Raw genomic sequence first — 20,528 nt, forward strand, 5'->3', positions numbered from 1 at the left:
CTGTCATCCCAGCTGAAAAGACAAACACATCCTGAGCACCAAAGCCTTATACCCTTCTAGCTCAGTTTGGCAATATAGACAAATGTGTACCTTCCTGGAAAAGGCCCAGCCTATGTCATAATGTCTCAGACAGAACTGAGATATGACTGGGATATGACTCATTTCCAAGGGCATCTTCTAGCCTTACTATTTTTGAACTGGCACCCTGGTGAAGTGGCCGAGATGTACCTTCCTCCCAAAGAGGATATTTTTCATATGCAGTGGAGGCTACAGGCACTACCCATGTCCTGCTCCATCCTCTCTTTCACCTCAGGAACTTTATAAAAGCCAATTACTTTTCCCCAGGCCTAGTGGCAGTGCAGGAACAGTGAGTCAGGATTTAACACTGCAAGCATACAGGAAAAGATCCAACATTGCACTACCCTGGTATAAGAGAGGGGCAGAGGAGCTGCTGTGTGAATTCTCTGGACTCCACCCTAGAACGAAGAGCCAAGGGAAAGAAAGTGTTAATAGTCAGCAGAAACCCGCTGTTCTGTATTACCCCTCAGATGTTCAAGCCAAATCTCCTAGCAATAATTCCTTACTGTCACATCTCTCCAGACCCCAATGCCACCTCCTGTCACCCTGTAGTGCAAGGTACCCTTGTTTCTACTTATATGACTACACAGGCCAGGTAGTCTCTGTTCTGCTTCTCCTACTAACAATACATTCTCTCTTCAGCAACCTAAATGATCTTCTATAGCATGATCAGACCACCCACTTACTCCACTGTTTATACCTCCAGCTGTCTCTAGGACTTAATAGCCAAACTCTTAAAGTGACCCTAGCCTTCTGATATTCCTCTTAAGTTCTGTCTCATGAACCTCTCCCTGTGCAATTGGCTTCTGTTCCTTCAGAACGATTCTCCTTTTTAAGGTTTGTATTGCTGGGTGGCTGAGATTTCCAAAGTCAGGAACACTCTCTCTCTCTCTCCTCTCTCTCTCTCTCCTCTCTCTCTCTCCCCTCTCTCTCTCTCCCCCTCTCTCTCTCTCCCCTCTCTCTCTCTCCCCTCTCTCTCTCTCCCCTCTCTCTCTCTCCCCTCTCTCTCTCTCCCCTCTCTCTCTCTCCCCTCTCTCTCTCTCCCCTCTCTCTCTCTCCTCTCTCTCCTCTCTCTCCTCTCTCTCCTCTCTCTCTCTCCCCCTCTCTCTCTCTCTCTCTCTCTCTCTCTCTCTCTCTCTCTCTCCTTAACACTAGCCTCTACATCCTAAACTGCTGATCAGAAAGGAAGAAAACCTCTTTCATCCCCCTGCATTTCACTCTCATTCGGCTCCCAAAAGCCAATCTGGGGGATCCTTCAGAAATGCAGGAAAAACATATAACAATGAATCCCAAGTAAGGAAGACAAAACAGGAAGAGCAAAGGCTCAATAGGGGGATAAATCCACAGGGTGCCAAGGGACACACAGCTCTATGACCTTAGCAAACCTCATATTATTCTACTTCTGAAAGGTGGAATTTGTCTACTTTCATAACATGTGTTTTCTCTAGTCTGTATCCTTCAGCAACAATGTGACAAACTAGCCAGTAAGCATTTGTATAGACTCTCACCAACCCTTGGAACCACTTCTACAGGTGGCTGTTCCCCTCACCTATGATAAGAAAACTAAGGCTGTGAGAAGCAGCAAAACAATGCCACAGGAAGGCCAAGCTTATTTTGTGCATACTTTCCTCTCTAACTCCAGAGCCACAGCATACGCTTACTAAATATCTCCTGATTGAATTCAGATGTGGAAGAGAGATGGGCAAAACTTGTCAGGTAAACTGCTCCCAGACATAAATTCTGAACCCTTACCACTTAATTCTTTGACAGGTCACAACTTCTATGCCTCAGTTTCACCGAAGTTGGCAACCATATGAGGCTCTGTTGGGAAAAGCATGTGTCACAAATGGAAGAGGTCTTGAATTTCCTTTCAGTATTGAAAGAAAAATCCCATGAGTCTCTAATTGCATTTGCTTTTTTGAGTTAGGAATTTTAGTGTATCTAAAATGTCTTATAGTCTGATGCAGAAGAAAGAGGACTTAGGGAAAGAGGAGGGAACGTGCATGGCAGGGAAGAAGAAGTTAATAATAGATTCTCGTATGTGTTTTGAAGTTGTACCCATTCTTCCGTGTGGCCATTTCATATCAAGGTATTATTCCTTTCCAGAGAATCAGGTGCACTGACACACATAGATCTTTTCCCTATCAATACAAAGGATTGGGAGGTTTATCTTGAAAGTCCCTGTAGTTGCGCTGGCCTGGAAGAAGGGGTTGCATGATGGAACCTATAGAAAAGAGATGGGGGGAAAAATAACTCTTGGGAATGTGGCTTAATCGTAGAGTGCTTGCTTAGCATGCATGGAGCGCTGGGTTTGATTCCTCACATACACAAAAAAAGCTGGAAGTGGTGCTGTAGCTCAAGTGGTAGAGTGCTAGCCTTGAGTAAATGAAACTCAGAGAAAGTGCCCAGGACCTGAGTTCAAGCCCCAGGACTGGCAAAAGAAAAAAATTGATAAACATAAACGAACAGTGATACTGGGAACCCCATGTTGTGTAAGAGTGATCTCATTATTCCCCAGAGCTGTCTACATGCCAGAAAGCAAAACGTCTCTTCACCTTACTTTAGATAAGTTTATTTGAATGTAAGATTTGCTTAGTTTCCCACTTGCCCTTTGTCAAAATTGAGGGTACAAACAGTCAGGATCTGAGTTCTAAGATGAAGTCTAAGGAAAACTAGTTCCATATAGATGATCTATGAAAACGATGTTGCTCTAACATGGGCGGTGGGGATGGTACCTCTCCTCTCCTGTCCCAGAGATTCACATTGCGCATAAACATCATGTCCGGTACCGAACCTCTAACTTTGCTCCCCACATTTGTAGGATCACAGAAATATACTGAGAAGAATGACAAAAACTTAAACATGCATGTGACACCTAGAACTGATGATGGCTACCTCAATCTCACTGGGGCTGAAAGCAAAGTAGTAGAGAGGGAGAAGGCAGAGTTGAGAGAGATAAAAGTGTCTCTTTAAGATCTCTGGAGGTTCTGTATCAGCCATATGTAGAGCCAGAAACACCTGGGGGTTGTGAGAAGTAATAAAGTCCTTTCATTTGCTCAAAACAAAAAACCTAGTTAGATTTTTGTTATTTGGTGTGCACACACTTGTTAATAGGGAATTGTAATTTGTTTGGAAAATAACTCCAGACATGTGGCTGAGATTCAGACATGAAAAATGTGGAAAGCATGCAGAATTCACTTAAGCAGTATGAATAGAAGTTGAACCAGTCAAGTGTGAAAGGGAATTAGGTACAACCTGAGACAGGTATAACAATCCATATACCCAAATCAGGTAATTAATGTTGAAAGAAGTTATAAAAAGTGACTGAAGCTAAAACTTTAAAGAAACATAGAGGCTATGTGGTAGTGAGACAGAATTCCAGTGAAGAGGCCATGGAGACCCAATAACACAACTGAAAGGAACAGTGTCTTCCACTGTGGCTCAGGAGTAGCCATTCAAATATGATTTGATCATCCCTCAGTCCTAGCTTTAAATATGACTGAGGAAAACCATACAAAAATCCAAAGTCTGCTGAAAGTCCTATGCTTAGAGATGATTTTTATATTTTATACAGTTTAAAAAAATGACTGATTAAAAAGTTAGTCAAAATATAAATGCATTAAGTTATAGCTTTGTGATCAGTAATCTGTGTGTTTACATAACACAGATTAGAGGATATCATAAAGCCCTTATGATTTCATTTTTTATATTGATTTCTAGCTCAACACGGGTGGCTCATGCCTGTAATCCTAGCTACTCAGGAGGCTGACATATAAGGATCACAGTTTGAAGCCAGCCTCAGCAGGAAAGTGTGTGAAGGTCTTATTTCCAATTAACCACCAACCAGAAGTGGAGCTGTTACTCAAAATAGTAACTAGCCTTAAGGAAAAAAGCTCAGGGGCCTGAATTCAAGCCCCATGACCACCACTACCAACAACAACAACAAAAATTGAAGCAGGCACTGGTGGCTCACACCTGTAATCCTAGCTATTCAGAAGGCTTAGATCTGAGGATCACAGTAAGCCAGCCCAGTCAGGAAAGTCCATGAGACTCTTACCTCCGATTAACTAGCAGAAAATCAGAAGTAGCACTGTGGCTCAAAGTGGTAAAGCGCTAGCCTTGAGCAAAAGAGCTCAAGAACAGCAACCAGGCTCTGAGTTCAAGCCCCCAACAACAACAACAACAGTTTTTGAGTGGAGACAATATCCAGAATAAAGAGAATCACCTCAGGGCCACTTCTCAGAAACTAAAATGTGACATAGGGTTTGGCTGGTTCTCCCATCTTTTTTTCCCCATCTTTTTCCTTGTCTTTCTGTCTTCCTTTCTCTCTCTCTCTTTTTTAAATTAACAACATATATATGCCTGAACAATCTATTAACTGAGACATCTACAAAAATGGGAAGATGTGCCCATGGATTCATCGAATCAATATGAAAGCACCATTGCATATATACATACATATATGTATATTTGTGTATGTGTATACACACACACAAGTGAGAAGGTGAAAAAGAAAGCATACCAAGGCCCTTTCTTTCTGCATGAAATGTCCAATACTGGTTATGTTGGATAGATATAACTGTAGTTCTAAGTAATCAGACTTAAAAATCATCTTCATTTATTTATTTTGCCAAAATAGTTTGGTGGGAGGAATTCCATCCAATTTGAACTTGTAAACTCAACATTTTTGAATTCTGAGCCAAGAGATTTTGACATCATTGATTTATTCTATCCAGTAGATAGGTGCCATGCACTGTGAAAGGCAGTCCAGTAGCAGAGATGACTCAGTTGTCCCTTAGGGTAGCTGTAAGTCCAGCAGATGGGACAGACAAGAACACAATTGGTACAAATGGAATATAAAATAGGGAGATGAGCAAAAAGTATCAAGTGGAAATTACACTGGTTTTAGAGAGCATTTTTCTATATTTCTCCTATAGCTTCATAGTTCTCCTATAGCTAATGTAAGGTCCATTCCTGGACGGCGAACAGACCTCGCCCAGTACCTGCATTACCTAGGCAACTGGGACACCTGGAAGAGGTCACAACCGCATCCGCTGAGGTCACCTCTTAATCTGATGTGGCCACACCTTTCTCCCACCTGATCCCACTTCCCTTTACCTGGACACACCCTTCCCCGCCCCCTACCCTATATAAGGCCTAAACCGGGGCCAGACTTTCCTTTTCCTTGGCCAGCCGCATGGAGTGCCAACCTTGCCTGGTTCCAGCAGGTCTACCGAATAAACCTACCCCTTACCTGAATACCACGTGTGTAGTGCTGTTCTTACTCGGCTACCTCTCTCTCTGCTCTTGTCTAGCTCTTCACAATCTCTTTTCTCTCTCTTTCCTAGCTCTCTCTCTTTCCTTGGCCTTTCCCAGCCCTGTGGAGTGCCAACTTTGCCTGGTCCCAGCAGGTCTACTGAATAAACCTACCCCTTACCTGAATACCACGTGCGTGCTGATGCTGTTCTTACTCAGCTACCTCTTTTTAAAAACCTAACAGCTAACAGCCACCAAGTCCCAGCATAGGCAAACCATCTGGCAACACTCAAAGCCAGGACCACCAGTGTTTGGTGCCAGGATTTTTCTCTCCTCCCAGCATGGGCATGGCAAAGGCCAGGAGCCTGAAGATGCCACCCCTGCTTCCCCAGAATAATGTCCTGTACCATTTAAATTCAGAAAAATCAGTCTCTCCCAGGCCCTGGGCTCTTCTAGAGGAATGGAGATTGACAAAGTCATCCAAAGGTTCCTTTCTAGCTATGAGTTCAAGCTCAGATAAAAGCTGCAACAAAGGCAGATATGCACACTGAAGGTCCTGCTGAAGCTTCCCTTCATACACAACACTGGTAACTCAGTTACATAGTCTCTGGGTTTCCTCATTGCTCAGATTGGCATCTTTAAGAGCTTACAGAGTATCTTTGACATATTTGAATTAGCAATATCATATCTATATCTGTTGATATAGATATGAGACAATTAGCTAGCCCTAAGTAGGAAATGCCCTTTTCAGAAAGAGGTTTGCTCTCCTGTTTGACACATGCTTTTCCATTGCTATCTGCTACTTGCATGGTCCTACAATTTGGGTTTGTAAACCCTGGCACTGAATCAAATAAAGTTTTCACCAGATCACACTCCTTATCTACTAAAAGGATGTAGTCTTCCCTAGCATTTATAGTGATTTATAATATCACAAGATATACCAAGCACAGAACTAAGGCATATAACATGAATTATTCCACATTTGTTTTTCCCTGGATGAAACAGACGCTTAGGACCCAGGGAATATCAGAAGGATAGAGTTTAAAGCAAGAGACGATGATTTCACCACACTTTTGGCTCATCTGAAAGACAATACATTTAGTAGCATAGAGATACAGTGTACATAAATCAGCTTCAAAATCTCTGGGATTACAAAAGAACTTTCATCTGCAGTCAGCAGCCAAGCATATCAAAGAAGAGACTTCATTTTGGCTAGAACCTAGAATTTTAACCTGAACTGAGATGTTCTAAAAGCCTCAACTGTTCATCTACTACCTCTGGGAGAAATACAGATGTGAAGGGAAAGGGTCCACAAAAGTCACAGGAAAATCCATTCAAAACTGGAAGGGGCCATTAAATCAGGAGATCCAGTTTCAGAGTCTTATAAGAGATGCTGACATCACTGTGTTAGGAATTCAAATGCCACTTTGGGCTTAAAGCACAATTTTAACAGCTCAAATCCAAACTATCTGCTGTGAAAAACATAGGTAAAAGAGTCATAAATTATTTTAGCTTTGCACACTTCTTGCTTTGCCCCAATTTCTAGGGAGCAAGCATTCTACAGAACCAAAAAGGCAAACCTGACTTCCTCAAGACCCTGGGAGAAACCACTTAAAACTTGAATGAAGGTTAAATACTGAGCTCATGAGGTGGAACAGGGTAGTTAAACGTAGCAGAAATCTGTATAGTCCTGAATTAATGTGATATTATGTTTACAATTTCATCTCTCAAGAAGCAAAAGAGGTCTAATTAAACCAATTTTCGACAAGGATTTGCATGCCCTGGCCCATGGCAAAAGAAGTTATTGAGTTATTGTTGTTTATTCAAGGAAAAGACAAGCTAAATGACTCTGTAAAAAGAAATAGGTTGGCAGAATCTATTAGTTTTTCTCTGCCTGCTAATTAAACCTGAATCTGGTCAGCAGAGGAGTATTGTAACTACCATTCTGAAAAGGAATGTCCTGAAAGTAAGGATCCTCACCCTCCTCCAAAGAATCCCATACTCCTGCTTCCAAGGGGCCTCTGGAGTCCTCCAAAACAGGCGGAACCACCACTGCCCTCTTTCTACTTCTCTTCAAATGGCTAACCTACCTCTGGGAGACACCACCAGCTGTGCCAGGCCTTACCTGCTCGATTTTCCAGTTCTGCTACCAAATCACAGCCAAGCCCATTTACCCAGCCCCATGCCCCCAGCCAGACAGCTGCATTCAGTTGCAAAAAAAAAGCTCAGACTGGTGGAACTTGTTTTCTGGCTATTGTTCAACAAGGCAATTGTTTCCCGTGAAACCTCAGGGCCCAAGCAGAACTAGTGTGGATGAGTGAGCAAACCAGACACAGGCTTAGGATCCACTCCCCCCTTCCTCCCTCCCCTCCCCCAGAGAAAAAGGAAGGTTTGGCTACCAGCATTTCCATCAAACAGGTATGTTAACTATTTCTCCCCCAGATGACTTGCTCAGAGCATCTTCTCCTTTAACTGCAGCTGGAATGTATAAAGGAACTCTACCTTAAAAAGGGAGGGGGTGGTGGTGGTAGGACCCCTGTAGAGTCCTTTCTTTCTTAGCCAGAAAGGGGAATGATAATACCCATCTTTAATTGAAATGGGAAGTCCTGAAAGACATTATGCTAATTTCACTACATATATTGTTTAATTTAATCCTCATAACTCTTTGATATAAACAATAACCGATGTAGCCTGCTACCTTTATGGCTAACACAGTTGTTATTTAGTATGCTTCCTCGCAGATATCATGAGATAATACTAAAGCTATACTCAGATTAAAGAAGAAATTTAGAGTTTGAGAAAATAGGCTCAGCGTAAAAAGAAGAAATGTAGAAGCAGATCCAATCACCTTGCTTGTTTAATTTAGACACTATCCAGTATATTAGAAGGACTTCAAAACTTTCCACATCAAAAAAGACATAGTTACTTGAATTTAAAAATACAAGTGGGCTGGGGATGTAGCTCAGAGGTAGACTACTTGCTTAGCATGGCAGAGACCCTACAATCCCTGGCACTGATGGAAGTATGGAAGGAAAGAAAGAAGGAAGGGAGGGAGGGAGGAAGGGAGGGAGAAAGGAAAGAAGGGGGGGGGGGAGAAAAGGCCCATGCAATACAAAGAAAAACAACAAAAAACAAAAAGATAAATTACACACACATATGGCAGGTTACCTCTCTCTAGGTTCCTCCACTGGAACCATCACATATGAATGGCAGTTCCCATGCAAAAAAATTCGAACATGAATGTGAATTCATGCAAATGCATGCAGACTTTAGGCACCAAAGTCTCCAAGTTAGTTTCATCATCTAATAGTGTGCCAGCAGGGGTGCAGGCAACCCAAAATGCCAAATACAGTAAAATAGATTCTGTGTTTGAATCCAGGCTCTCTATTTACCTTGTCAGAGCCTCTTCCCTTCCAAGAGACCTAGTTTTCCTCCTGTGTGTTAATAATACCCATTTCTCATAAGCCTTTTGCAGGAACAAAGCAGACATGTGTATACCAAGCTTGAGGCATATCAGGGAGATCCAGTGCATGTCAGCAGCAGCCCAGATGCAGGGAACCTGCCAAGACTGCAGGAGGGAGCTTCAGACCTACATTATAAAAATGACGAGAAAGCCTAATGCAAGAATGCACTTCCTTCTCTTGCTATAAAATGGTCAGTGTCTCAGGGGAAAGGCAGTTCTATAGATGGTGCCAGGTGCAAGGCCAATCATTTGGGATGGAGAGAGGGAAACCTGAACCCCATACTGGGAGCTCCAAGGGGATTTGGCAGTGATCAGACGGCCTCAGGCTTGAGTTTCACCCCACAGCACCTTTGTCCCATTTTAGTAACTCATTCCTTGAACAAGTAGGTGGTCCCCTGAGTGAGCGTGAAATTCTCCCCTTTGGTTTTCAGGGGCTTGATCTGGTTAGAAATCCCAGTGCTTTGGTCCTGATGCCTTAGACCTTCATTGTTACAATAGGCACCAGCGTGTCTGCTGACCTCAGCTACACAAAGCCTTCTCTCCTCAGAGGCTCCTCCAGAGAAGGCTGCTCAAGCTGGGGCCAATGCCGGCCAGTTTTTGCCAAGGATCTCAGCAAACCCATCCTAATTTTCAGTTTCTCTTAAACTTCCACAGATTTCAGCCTATTATAACTGATGGAAACAACAGTGAATACTAACACACGATGAAGAGTTTTAATGATGGGTTCCAGGCACTAAGATAAGCCCTTTATATACATTCTCACACAGATGCCTCTCTCTCTCTCCCTCCATCACCTTATCAGGCACAAGCTCTTAATGTACCCTTTTTATAGATGTATAAATTATGGGGTAACCTGCCTGAGATACCTGAGCTAATAAATGAAGCTTGATTTGAATCCAGATCTGCCTGATTCTGAAACTCAGACGTTCCTAATACCAACTCAATGTAATGAAGAGTAAAGAAGCTTTTACACAGATTAAGTCATATAAGAACTCAGAACTCCCACTTGCAAAACAAGCTCAGGACACCTTCATACAATCAAGTTATTTTAAAACATACTTAAGTGATTTTTTTTTAAGGGGGTGAGGGATGAATCCCAGAGATGCCATTGCCTAGATGCCTTAAGTCTAGGTAGGTCGATGGACTATAGAGTCCTAACACCTTTGTAAGCTTTCCCACCCTCAACACACACACACACACACACACACACACACACACTGTACATCTTAGGGACCCCAGAAGCCAAATGCATAAGCTTTCCCACCCTCAGTACACACACACACACACACACACACACACACACACACACACACACACACACGCACACACACACACACACACACGCTGTACATCTTAGGGACCCCAGAAACCAAATGCATAAAAGAACAGTAATCCTGAGATAGCCAAGGACTTTCCCTTAAACTATTCAAAGGTTAAGCACTGGGAACTCAGGTCAAGAAACCACCCTTCAAAAACACCTCACAGTCCAAGGCAAGCACAATCCAATTAGGTACACATGTGAACAGCTGGTGCCAATAGCCTAGGTCAGCATTAGCATACCAGTGTACATCTTCTCCCTCCAGGACTCAGTAAATTCAGCTACTTGACAGACACAGCCCTAGCAGTCAAGACCAGCTACAAGGTCATTAGACTTCTCAGATTTGACTTCCATTTGGGAAGCAACCCTTATAAACCAAGTCTAATCAGACCCATCAGCAGGTCTCAAGGATTCCAGCAAAGTCCTACTGCCAAAGCCAGGCCGCATCTTAACAAAGGGTGCTCAGCCTTCCTGGAAATAAAACCTGAGTAGACCAGGTAGGATACCTGCAAACATTATGTGTACTTTGTGAATCCTCTACAACCAGATGTACCCTTTCTCCAGCTTAACCTGGAGGTAAACTTGCAAATGAAACTACCACGCTCATCTTGGAGGACAGGATGGTGGGGTGAACCAGGTTCAAATCTCAGCTTTGCCTCGTACTAGCTTTGTGACTTTGCAAGGGTACTTGACTTCTTTTTGTTCCCATTGTTTCATCTCAAACATCAATTGTGCAAGTTTTGCAACTAAAGCTGAAGGTAAGACACACGTGGTAGGTGGCAATGAACATTATTTTCTTCTCTGGTTGACTAGTTTTAAAACACAAATGCTATGAAGGTTCTAACAAAGCAAGAAAAAAGTCTTTATACTTAAAACATCCTAGGCCGTTTCTCCAGGAGTCTAATTTCAGGGGTGAGGGAGGAACCCTCACCCAGTAATTTGCTGTATTAGTAAACACAACCACAGGCTCACTAGGCTCCTCAGATTCCAAACAAAACCTCCAACTGTAAGTCATTTTAATCAGGGCCTTTGGAGTCACTAGCAGACCTTGCCTGGGGCCACACTGGCTTTTTCCAGTTCACCCCCCCCCCCCCCACACACACACCCCAAGCTGAAACATCTCCCCTCCTCCACCACCCCACTCTTACCGCCCCCCCCCTCTCAGTTTTTAGTTGTTGGTTGATGTTTTTTATTTTAGACTCAGCACCTTAATTTGATAAGATGGGCTGGAAAATACAAGGTGGATCAAGTACATTTGGAAAATGCCCGACTACCTCTAAACCATCAAGGGTGGATGGGGGGGGCAGGTAGGAGGGAGACAAGGGTACTGAATCTTCTTCCCCTCTCTCCACCAGTCCACAGCGATTTGGGGGTGGGGGGGGGGCAGCTGCCCCACTGGCTGCCCGGCTACAGGTTTTTAATACCAGTCGCAGGGCAGCAAGGCAGTAAGAGACCCCATCTGCCTCAGGCCCGGGGAAGTTGGGGAAATCGTCCTACCTGGTCAGGTTCCTAGGCCAGAGCATGGCACTACATTGCGGTCCCGGGAGCACACAGCGGACAAAGGAGCTGAATGAGCCTCTGGGGACGGCGACTCCTCCTGCGGCGGAGCCAGCACACGCCGGGCCAGGGAGTCCCGGGCACCCAGCAACTCGGCTACAGAAGAACCAGCTAGCAGAGGCTCACCCTTCCCCAGCCCAGCAAAGAAATTCGATCTGCCAACAAAATTAACCTTTGAAGTGCTGAAGGACTGAGAGGTCAGCGCGGAGAGTGCTAGATCAAGTCAGCTGTGAAAAGTTTCAGCAAAGCCGAGCCTAACAGCGAACTCCAAGAGCAGTACCGTAAAGGACCGAGTAGAAGGGCCCTGCACCGTGTTCCCAAATCACAGCGGGTCAAAATGAAGAATACACAAGTGTGAGGGAAAAATTTTAATTCCCCATGTACTGTGCTGGGGGGTGGAGGGGGGTGAGAAACACTGAAGAAAGTCTTTCTGGCCCTATGTGTTACTTTTAATGACACCACCACTCATTGACCTTAACATTCCTTAGCTCATTCCACTGACATCTAAGTGGAAAGCATTTGATTAAAATGATAAGCCTACAGAGAGAACTTATAACTCAATATAAAGGGAAATGATACCTGTTTACACTCTTAACTAGGATATACATTATTTCCGGTGATTTCAGTGTGGATTCAGTGCCAATGAAAATCTGCATTACAACAGCAATACTCATAAGCCACTACCTTGGAAATGAACTTTACAACTGGGGGGGGGGGGGAATGGGACAGGAGTTGAGGGGAGGGAAAGTGGGAGAAAACAAGGGTGGGGGTAACACTGACAAGAAATTACCCATAACCTTACTTATGTAACGGTAACCCCTCTGTGCATCACTTTTACAATAAAATATTTCTTTTTTTTTTTTTTTGTCGGTCGTGGGGCTTGAACTCTGGGCCTGGGCGCTGTCCCTCAGCTCTTCAGCTCAAGGCGAGCGCTCTACCACTTGAGCTACAGCGCCACTTCCGGTTTTCTGGTGGTTTATTGGAGATAGGAGTCTCAGGGTCTTTCCTGCCCAGGCTGACTTTGAACCGCGATCCTCAGATCTCAGCCTCCTGAGTAGCTAGGTTTACAGGCGTGAGCCACCAGCGCCCGGCTTACAATAAAATATTTCTTAAAAAAAAAAAAAAGAAAATCTGCTCTAATTTCTCATGCTTATTTCAAAAGAAAATGAATCTGCCTATATACATGGCTATATTAAGCATCATGGTACAGAGGCTGGAAGGGGAGACTAGAAGAAGCAGCTTCTGGGCTGGGAAGGGGTTCCCCTGGGATAATCTCTACTAAAACCTGTAACCAAAGTGTTCAAAAGGTATGATGTACAGAGATTCTGGGAACAATAAACAACTGTGTCACTACAGAATAATTCAAAATAAAATTATGTTACAGCCATAGCTTTTATTTCAAAATGAAGGATGAACATACTCTATAACTCCTACTCCCTCTCCTTACCAGTTGGCTGTTGTAGCCCTGTATAAGGCTCTCTGCCCCTCCTCCCCCAAACCCCCTGCCCTTCCCACCCTTTGCCTGGCCTTCAGTGGGGTGGGCGTGAGAGGACTGTGGCCCTGAGAAGGGTGAGGACTGGAAGCAGAAACAGGCTGCAAGTGCATGTGTGGTCAGCATTTGCTTAGCAAACAAGCTTTTCAAAGGGGAATGGAGAGCCACTCCTCCCCCACCCAAGATGGAGGGAATAAAGGTTGGTTCAAAGAGAAAAGGAGTTTCTCAGGTGAATGAAAAAAACTAATACATCTAACAGCTGAGACTATAATGTTGAAGGAGACCCTACCAAAGTTAAACATTTATGTCTCACTGCCAGGGCCCTGGGTAAATTTATCTCTGCAACATTAACTAACAGATAATTTAGGAATAAGATGATGACTAGGCACATGCAGATATGTATGTACAAACATACACACATGCACACACACACAATTTCCAAGTTTCCTACACTTGTTCTTTAAGCAAAAATAACAGGTACAAATCCCGATTCACTATTAAGAAAACTAGGGTCTATTAATTTAATTGCATCATTCATTCATTCATTCAACTAGTGGACATTTACAAAGCACTTGTTACCTGGCAAGCACTGTTCTAAGTGCTGAGGATATAACAGTTAGCTAAATAAATACATCAGGTACTAATAGACTTTATATTTTAGTGGTAGAGCTATGAAGTAAATGAGACAAATGTGAATTGTATAATGTCAGAATAAATAATGTAAAGAAGAGGAGATGATATGTCTGGAGGCGCTGCTAGGGAAGGCCTTCCAAGAGCTTTGTTTGTTGCCCATACTGAGGCTTAAACTCAGGGCCTCACTCTCTTGCTCAGCCTTTTTTGTTTGTGGCTGCACATTACCCACTTGAGCTACACCTTTAGTTTAGCATCTTTGTGGGTTAATGGGAGACAGAATCTCTCCAACTTTTCTGCTTGGGCTGGCTTCAAACCTCAATCCTCAGTCAAAGGCTCAAACACAGGATACAATCTATATATTCAGTCCAAAAATGCATGGATTCAACAGCCTGGGAACCGAGGAAAGACCTGGAAGGTGTCAGGCCAGAGGGCAATGTTATAGGGAAGGTGGAGCCCAGAAGGTCATGGGGTAGCTTGGGTTTTAAACTTTATACTGGAATCTTAATGAGTGGAATTCCTTCTTTTTCATAAATGTTCATGTAAATTGGCTGAAACACTGAATAGATCACTCTGTTTATGCACAAGACACATTTGTCATAAGACAAAATACTTTTTTTTTTTTTTTTTTTTTGCTGGTCAATTTTTTTTTTTTTTATTGTAAAGCTACTATACAGAGGGTTACAGTTACATGAGTGAGGTTATGAGTACACTTCCTCTTGAACATTGTTACCCCCTCCATTGTTTTCCCCCTACCATCCCCTCCCTCCCTCCCTTCCCCGAGGTTCTTTTTTTTTTTTTTTTTGATTGTGATTACATGATTACATAATTTCAAAGTCACAAGTTCATTCTAACTTCCCTGGAGCAAATTGTCTACCACAGTCTGTAATATATAACAGTGTTCACATGTTATATACCATATTTGTGATCAGCAGCATGAGGATATTTAGTAGTGGTTCAACCAGATGAGCGGGAGTTCTTTGTTTCTTAAGTCCTGTTAGTTTTGTCGTATCACCTAACCTTTTGGATTTAGCATCCACTTATGAGGGAGACCATGTACCGTTTGTCTCTTCGTTCTTGGCTTACCTCGCTCAACATGATTCCTTCTAGCTCCATCCATTTCCCTGCAAATGCCATTATTTAAGACAAAATACTTTAAGGTAGCTTCAAGCATTTTTTCTGTGATTAAAGTAAGAATCATGTGTTTAATGTGCAAGGCGTGAAGCCATAAAATGCAAATTTAGTGAAGGCTTTTCCATTCTATTCAAGATAACAATAGATAACAATGTGACTAAGATCCAAGGTAGGCCAACCAACTTAAGACAGCAGATGTCCCTTGGCTCCTTTCAAAAGGGCAGTCTTCCTACTACAATTTCTGACCCTAATTTATTTAATGAATGAATGAATGATTTTTTCTACACTGCAGTTTTGAACTCAGCGCCTTACAAACCTGGTAGGTGGCTTTGAAATACAATCCTCAGATCTTAGCTGAGTAGCTAGAATTACAGGTATGAGCCATCTGTACCTAGCTGGCTTAGCCTGGCTTAAGCTGCAATCTACCTACTTTACCTTCCCATAGTTGATAGGAGTGCAGGCCTGGGCCAGGACATCTAGCTTCCCTCCATGGAAGATAGAGATGCAATTTTGTGGACTTTCTGCTCAGATTGTCCTGGAACTTCAACCCTCCCAATTTTAACCTCTCAAGTAGCTAGGAAACCAGCCAAATATCAATGACCTTCTATAATCCTTAGCACTTCCTTTCCTCCACAAGAACAATGTTATCAATGACTTTAGGGTTCCCAGATAGATGCTATTTCTTAAACCACAAAGTGCTGATCAACTCAACCAAGATAATGAAAAGTGAAAGTAAGAAATAGTCCATAAAAACAGAAAATAGAGGGCTGGGAAGGTGGCTCAGTGGTAGAGTGTTTGCATTGCATGCATGAGGCCCTGGGTTTGATTGCTCAGCACCATGTAAGCAGAAAAAGCCAGAAGGTTGTTGTGGCTCAAATGGTAGAGAGCTAGCCTTAAGCTGAAGCACCCAGGCCTTAAGCACCCAGGCCCAGAGTTCAGGCACCACAACCGACCAAAAAAAAAAAAAAGATAAAAAAGAAAAGCACTGAAATGAATCTAAAAAGACATTCTCAGGCTGAGAATGTGGCTTAGTGGTACACTGCTTGCCTAGCATGCATGAAGCCCTGGGTTTGTTCCTCAGTACCACATATACAGAAAAAGCCAGAAGTGGTGCTGTGGCTCAAGTGGTAGAGTGCTAGCCCTGAGCAAAAGAAGCTCAGAGACAGTGCCCAGGCCCTGAGTTCAAACCCTAGGACTGGCTAAATAAATAAATAATAAAAAGATGTTCTCTTGTTAAGAGATTTCGATCTTCATCCAGCACAATTAATTTCTCCTGCTTTACTGACTTTTTTCCCACTGACTCAGAAATATGTCATCTACCTCCTCAAATAAAACAAACTCTTTGACTCCATGGCCATAGTCTCTATGACTGTGGCAGACTCTGCCCCATAATATGGTAAAACAACTCAAAGGAGCTGTCAGTATTTCTTGTGTCCCGTTATCACTTCAATCCACTAGTCAGACTCTGGTCTCCACCCTTTCACTAAAGCCATTGTCTGCTTACTCTTAAGAACATCAACTTTCCCTTTCTTGCCAAAGCCAACCACCAGCTCTCTGTTCTGAACCTATCTATATGTTTTTTTCAGCAGTGGGTAGTCCCTGCTCCTTCCTCTTCGTTTCTCTTCTTGAGTTTCCACATCATCATCCATACTGGGTCTCTTCCTGCCTCCTGGCAGTGCCTCTTGATCTCCTCTATTCACCGACCTCCTCACTTCTCCACGTCTCTCTGATTGCATCCTAGTCCCTTTTTCTTCTCTACCCAGTCTTTTTCTAGGTGATCTCATCCATATTTTCAAGTGCTAGGTATAGACAGACAGCTTTTCAGTCTGTTATTTCTAGACAGCCCTTTTGGGTACTTAACCCATCTCAAGTCTATCCTTATACAAAAGCAATCCCTCCAACTAGCCATTTGTCTGCACAGCCACTCCTCAAAGATTCAGCCATTTTAACATAAAACTATCTGTTAGCTATCTTTACTCTCTTTTCCCTTCATGTCCCCTGTATAATCAATCCCTTAACAAGTCAAGTGGACCAAGAACATACAACCTGATTACTCAGCATCTCTGGTAAGATGACACTATCCAAGTCACTGTCATTTTTTTTCCATCAAAAGGCACCTGTTGAGCAGGGCTTATGCCTGTAATCCTAGCTACTCATGAGGCTGAGATCTAAGAACCATGGTTCAAAGCCAGCCCAGGCAGGGAAGTCAATGAAACTCTTATCTCCAATAAACTACTCAGAAAAAACGGGAAATGGTGCTGTGGCTCAAGTGGTAGAGCGCGAGCCTTGAGCACAGAGAGGCTCAGAGACAGAGCTCAGGCCCTGAGTTCAAGACCAAGACTGGGAAAACAAACAAACAAACAAATAAAAAAACCATCTGTGTCAATGTCTGCAAGGCCAGAAGGAGTAACAGCCAAAAAGCAGATAATTCAGGAAACAAATTTGGAGCTAGGCCTGCCTTCCTGTATTTTCAGTCATGATAATAAATCTTGTTTTTGAGAAGAAAATACAGAAACACTCAAAAAAGCAAATCCATGTGGCAATTGAGCCTTTAAATCAAACCATAAAATATGTTTTTTAAAAAAAGAATTTACAAGAACACTATCAACTCTAAAGATTTATATTTTATCATGGTATTCCGGGTATGTAGGAAGAATTCTAAGTTCAAATACTTTTGTAGCTGGACTATTATCTCTATTACGATGTATGGGTAATACATGAAGTATTTCACAGCAATTCTTTGGCATTTGTGTCTGCTCTAGGATGAGATAATGAGGAAAGAAGGATGGGTGGACTAGAGAAAAACTGGAGAGGAACGATCATAGAGAGGAGGGTTCATAATGGATAACCCTAAGCAGCCTGTGACCTAAGCCAATACTTTGGACAATGGTCTCACTTTACTTAACTGCACTGTCCCTAGATCAAGCAGCTCTCAGTCTTAGATGGTGAAGTATTATTGCAGAGAAGAGAACACAGGAACAAGGGTTGGGAATTCATTTTTTTATCCCAATTTATCACTGCATTGACTATCCAAATTACTTTCTGATACTGGCTCTCAGATTATTTGTCTGCTCAGTGGGCAAGCCCCCTCCAAGGTTCAACAAGACCTCTCCAAGTATAAAGTCTACCCCTAGAACTCCTACTGAAATTTCTTCTCAAAAGAAAATTCACAGATGCATGCAGGCAGTTCATTTTTGCAATCCTAGCTACTTAGGAGGTTGAGATCTGAGGATCATGGTTCAAAGTCAGCCTGAGCAGACAAATCTAAGAGACTTTTATCTTCATTTAACCAGCTAAAAGTGGAATGTAGGGGCATTTCTCAAGTGATAGAGTGACAGCCTTGAGCAAACAAGCTAAAATGCAGAGCATGATGGTCTAAGTTCAAGCCCCAGAACTGGCAGGAAAAAAAATCCATTTGCTTGTAAAATTGACTTGCGATCCATTTGTCTTCTGCTAGAAACAGACCCATGAATTTACCCACAGACTTTCTAAATACCAGGCAATATATCAAACACTATAGATATCTTACCTCACAGAGCCCTTCTGTAATTCTCTGAGGTAAAGGGTTTTCTTCTAAGCAAACCTGTTCTGAACCTTAGCTTTGGTATTTCATTGTTTCCCTTCTGAGTTTATAGGAACTATAAAATAGGTTCACAAAACCTTCCACAATCTCTAAACCACAATCTTGTCTACCATAAAAGAGAGGGAGAAAAAAAGTCTGGCCAAGAGCCCAACTCATTCTAAGTATTTGTCTAGAGAGGAGGCTAGCTGAAAAGTTACAGACTGGTTAAGAATTAAACTCCGTTTGCCATTAGTCTCAGAGCCAAAACATGTTTTGAATGGGGACAAGAAGAAAACAGGGAAGTGGCACAGAGTAAGTACCTACAAATTTGGTACTGAAAACCCAAACTAATATGTGCTAGGGACTCTGTCTTGATATATTTCGCTCCTCATGTTGATATAAAAAACTCATCCCATTCGAGTAAGATAGATTTTTATCTTCTCTCACATACAGATCTATAACTCAGAGAGGTTAAGTGAATTGCTAAAGACCACATAGCTATTAAATGTTAAGGCCAAAATCTGAACATAGGTCTTGGTTTGTTAACAAACCAATACCCTGGGTGCTGTGCCTGAGCTTCTTCACTCTACCAGTTAAATCACAGCACCACTTCCAGTCTTTTGGTGATTAATTGGAGGTAATGCTTTCATGGATTTATCTGCTTAGGCTGGCTTAGAATCCAGATCCTCAGATCTCCACCTTCTATGGAGCTAGGATTAACCTGTCAATTTTTCACTTACTGAGATATTGCCAAATTGCTACTGTGCTAAATTTTCTGATCATATTTCATCCATCTGAAGATGTCGACAGATGCAGTAGATATTATGATCCCCAATTTATATGAGGAAATGGGAAGAAATAGGTTGGGTAACTTGCTGAAGGCCATATTGTTGGTAAAATCTAAGCTTTCTTATGGCAAAGCCCATGCTTAAAAACCACTCTTAATCACCTCTAAACTTTTGCCTTAAGGCTAGCACTCAGCACATGGCTGGTGTGAGGGTAGTAATTATTGTCTCACTGATGGCACTTTGCTGGTGGAGTATTGAAGCATGTTGTTAGCAAGCCTAACCCATGGCTTCCCTTTTTCCCTTCTTTTCTGTCTAGAGAAGCAAGTGACTCATGGAAGGTACCATCATGATAGTTTCTAGCTCTGCACTTTTATTTACACTCAGAAGGAAAGATAAAAACATTCAATTCAGAGCATAATGTAAACTCACTCAGAATTTGGAGGTTCAGCTGCAGACAGCTTGCTGAACTTGAACAGGAAGGCCATTCTTTAGCCAACCTTCTCCCAAACATGATGCCAGGAACAATGGAGGATGGATACATAAAGGCCATGAATGGTTCTGGGCAGCCCCAGTCACTGGCAGGCAGAACATATACAACACTATGTCTTTCTGTAGAGCTTCAAGAGCACCACAACACAAGTGCCAGGATTGTAAGGAAAATATAGAATGCATGCTTTATGGGTAGACCACACCAGAGTGCACAAATTTAGCATTAAGAAAGGTCTCTGCATTGTTATTTCTAAGAATAAAAGGACTGCAACACCCTGAACATCCATTAATAGAGAAAGAGTTAATCACATAACAGCTTCTTTAGAGAATGGAATCATAATCAGAGGTATTAAAAATGATGCGAATGAATCCTGATTGTAAAAGATGCTCATAGAGTAGTGTCTTCATATCAAATTACAAAAATGATGTCATAAAACACTTGTTTCTTAGAGACTGTATAAAATAGAAGTTAAAAATTAAGGATTAGAGGGGCTGGGAATATGGCTCAGTGGTAGAGTGCTTGTTTAGCATGCATGAAGCCCTGGGTTCAATTCCTCAGTACCACTTAAACAGAAAAAGCCAGAAGTGGTGCTGTGGCTCAAGTGGTAGAGTGCTAGCCTTGAGCAAAAAAAGCTCAGGGAAGTGCCTAGGTCCTGAGTTCAAGTCCTAGGAATGGGAAAAAAGAAAGAAAGAAAGAAAGAAAGAGAGAAAGAAAGAGAGAAAGAAAGAAAGAAAGAAAGAAAGAAAGAAAGAAAGAAAGA

The 20,528-nt window shown here is 42.5% G+C and overlaps 1 protein-coding gene across 1 annotated transcript in view; it reads right to left on the reverse strand.

Annotated features, from left to right (window-relative positions):
* Nav2 (neuron navigator 2) overlaps window positions 1-11,912 on the reverse strand; it is a 90,129-nt gene extending 78,217 nt beyond the window's left edge. Inside the window, exons 1-2 of the mRNA XM_042691394.1 lie at window positions 11,613-11,912; window positions 1-12 (exon numbers count right to left, since the gene is read on the reverse strand). The exon at window positions 1-12 is cut by the window's left edge and continues 127 nt beyond it. Of these exons, the coding sequence (XP_042547328.1) occupies window positions 1-12; window positions 11,613-11,638 (38 nt within the window). The 5' untranslated portion in view covers window positions 11,639-11,912. The remainder of the gene's footprint in view (window positions 13-11,612) is intronic.
* Between the last annotated feature and the right edge of the window lie 8,616 nt (window positions 11,913-20,528).

Source organism: Dipodomys spectabilis, unplaced genomic scaffold, assembly GCF_019054845.1.
Source record: "Dipodomys spectabilis isolate Male_0828 unplaced genomic scaffold, ASM1905484v1 ptg000145l, whole genome shotgun sequence".
Lineage (NCBI taxonomy): Eukaryota > Metazoa > Chordata > Mammalia > Rodentia > Heteromyidae > Dipodomys > Dipodomys spectabilis.